This window comes from Carlito syrichta, unplaced genomic scaffold (assembly GCF_000164805.1).
Source record: "Carlito syrichta isolate Samal-C Ts95f unplaced genomic scaffold, Tarsius_syrichta-2.0.1 Scaffold301956, whole genome shotgun sequence".
In the NCBI taxonomy this organism is placed as follows: domain Eukaryota; kingdom Metazoa; phylum Chordata; class Mammalia; order Primates; family Tarsiidae; genus Carlito; species Carlito syrichta.
The window spans coordinates 14,479-16,001 of NW_007246052.1; the positions used below are offsets into that span (position 1 = coordinate 14,479).

General features: G+C 62.8%; 1 protein-coding gene across 1 annotated transcript in view; it reads right to left on the bottom strand.

Moving 5' to 3' along the window:
• The window catches only part of TSKS (testis specific serine kinase substrate), a 16,042-nt gene that overhangs the window by 5,480 nt on the left and 9,039 nt on the right, over window positions 1-1,523 (bottom strand). The window contains exon 6 of the mRNA XM_021711241.1: window positions 809-1,095. Coding sequence (XP_021566916.1) covers window positions 809-1,095 — 287 coding nt within the window. The remainder of the gene's footprint in view (window positions 1-808; window positions 1,096-1,523) is intronic.

A 1,523-nucleotide genomic window follows, 5' to 3' on the forward strand; every position in this document is an offset into this window, starting at 1 on the left:
AAAAAATCAACCAGGCGTGGTAGTGCATGCCTGTAATTCCAGCTACTTGGAAGGCTGAGGCGGCAGGATCGCCGGAGCCCAGCCGGTCGAGGTTGCGGTGGCCGGGAGCGGCCACTGCACTCCAGTCTGGGCGACGGAGTGAGACTCCAACTCAAAAAAAGAAAAAAAGTCACTCTTTTCCATGGGTCACCTCCCCCAAAACACAGCCCCTGTCGTTCTTCTGGACCTCACCCTTGCACCGGGTCGCTAAAATCATCCGGCTCCACTCCCGTGTCCCCGCCCCTTGGGTCCCTTGGTTCCTCAGGCTCCACCCATGTCCCCGCCCACCTCAGATTTTCCAGGCTCCTCCCTCTAGATCCCGCCCACCTCTGCTCCTCGAGGCTCCACCCCTGAGTCCTCGACCGCCTTAGGTTTTCCAGGCTTCACCCTGCAGATCCCGCCCACCTCAGCTACACGAAGCTCCTCCCCTTGGGCGACGACCCCTCAACTCCTCCGCTCCACCTGTGTCCCCGCCCACCTCATCTCCTCGATGCTCCTCCCGAGGCCTCGCCCACCTCGGGTTTTCGCGCATTCTTTCCTCTAGGTCCCACCCCCAGCAGCTCCTCAAGGCTCCACCCCTTGGGTCACGCCCACCTCGACGCCTCGAGGCTCCGCCCTTGGATTCTGCCCGCCTCCGCTCCACAGGCCTTTCCCCTTGGGTCGCGCCCACCTTACCTCCCCAGGCCCCGCCCACCTCAACTCCTCAGGGCCCACCCGTATCCCCGCCCCCCTCAGGTTTTCGAGGCGCCACCTTCTAGGTCCCGCCCACCTCAGCTCCTCGAGGCCCGTGGACACCATCTGCAATTCCTGGTCGCTCAGGTGGGGACCCTCCCCTGCCCGGGGCCCCATTCCCCAGCCGCCAGGGGCCAGGCCGCGCGACCATGGGGGCTCGTCGGGACTCCCCGGCGGGCCAGAGCAGCCCTGGGTCGAGGCGGCGGGGCCCAGGCACTGCCGGGAGAGGCCGGCCTCCAGCTTCTCCTCCAGCTCCAGCAGCTCGGTCTCCTGCCTCCGCGGCGCCTCATCCTGCAGCTGCTGCTGGAGGTAGCGCAGCTTCTCCTGGGCAGGGAGGGAGGACCTGGTCACAGGGTCCAGCCCCTTTCCTCCTACAACCACCTCCACCCCCAGATCCGCCCCTGAAATCCACGAGACTGGAAAGCAGATGCCTGTGGGGACAGGATATTGGGAAGTCCCGCTTGCTGTCATCAGGGAGGGGATGCACCTTTTGAGGTCCAGCTGCACCTCCCCTGCCTCCATGTCTCTACCCATCCACCCCCCACTCCTGTCCTCCTAGGCGTCAAATACCAGTCCCGGCCACTTAGGAAGAACAACTGAGGCTTTCTCAAAATTTTGTTGGAAAATAAGTGGGCTTGTGGGCAGGACAAGCCTTTTCACTCCAAGTCCAACTCAAGTCTCTCTTTCTGGGACCTGAATGTGACTTACAGGAGTCCCTGAACTTGGGTTGTTGGTACTTCATTCGAATTCTT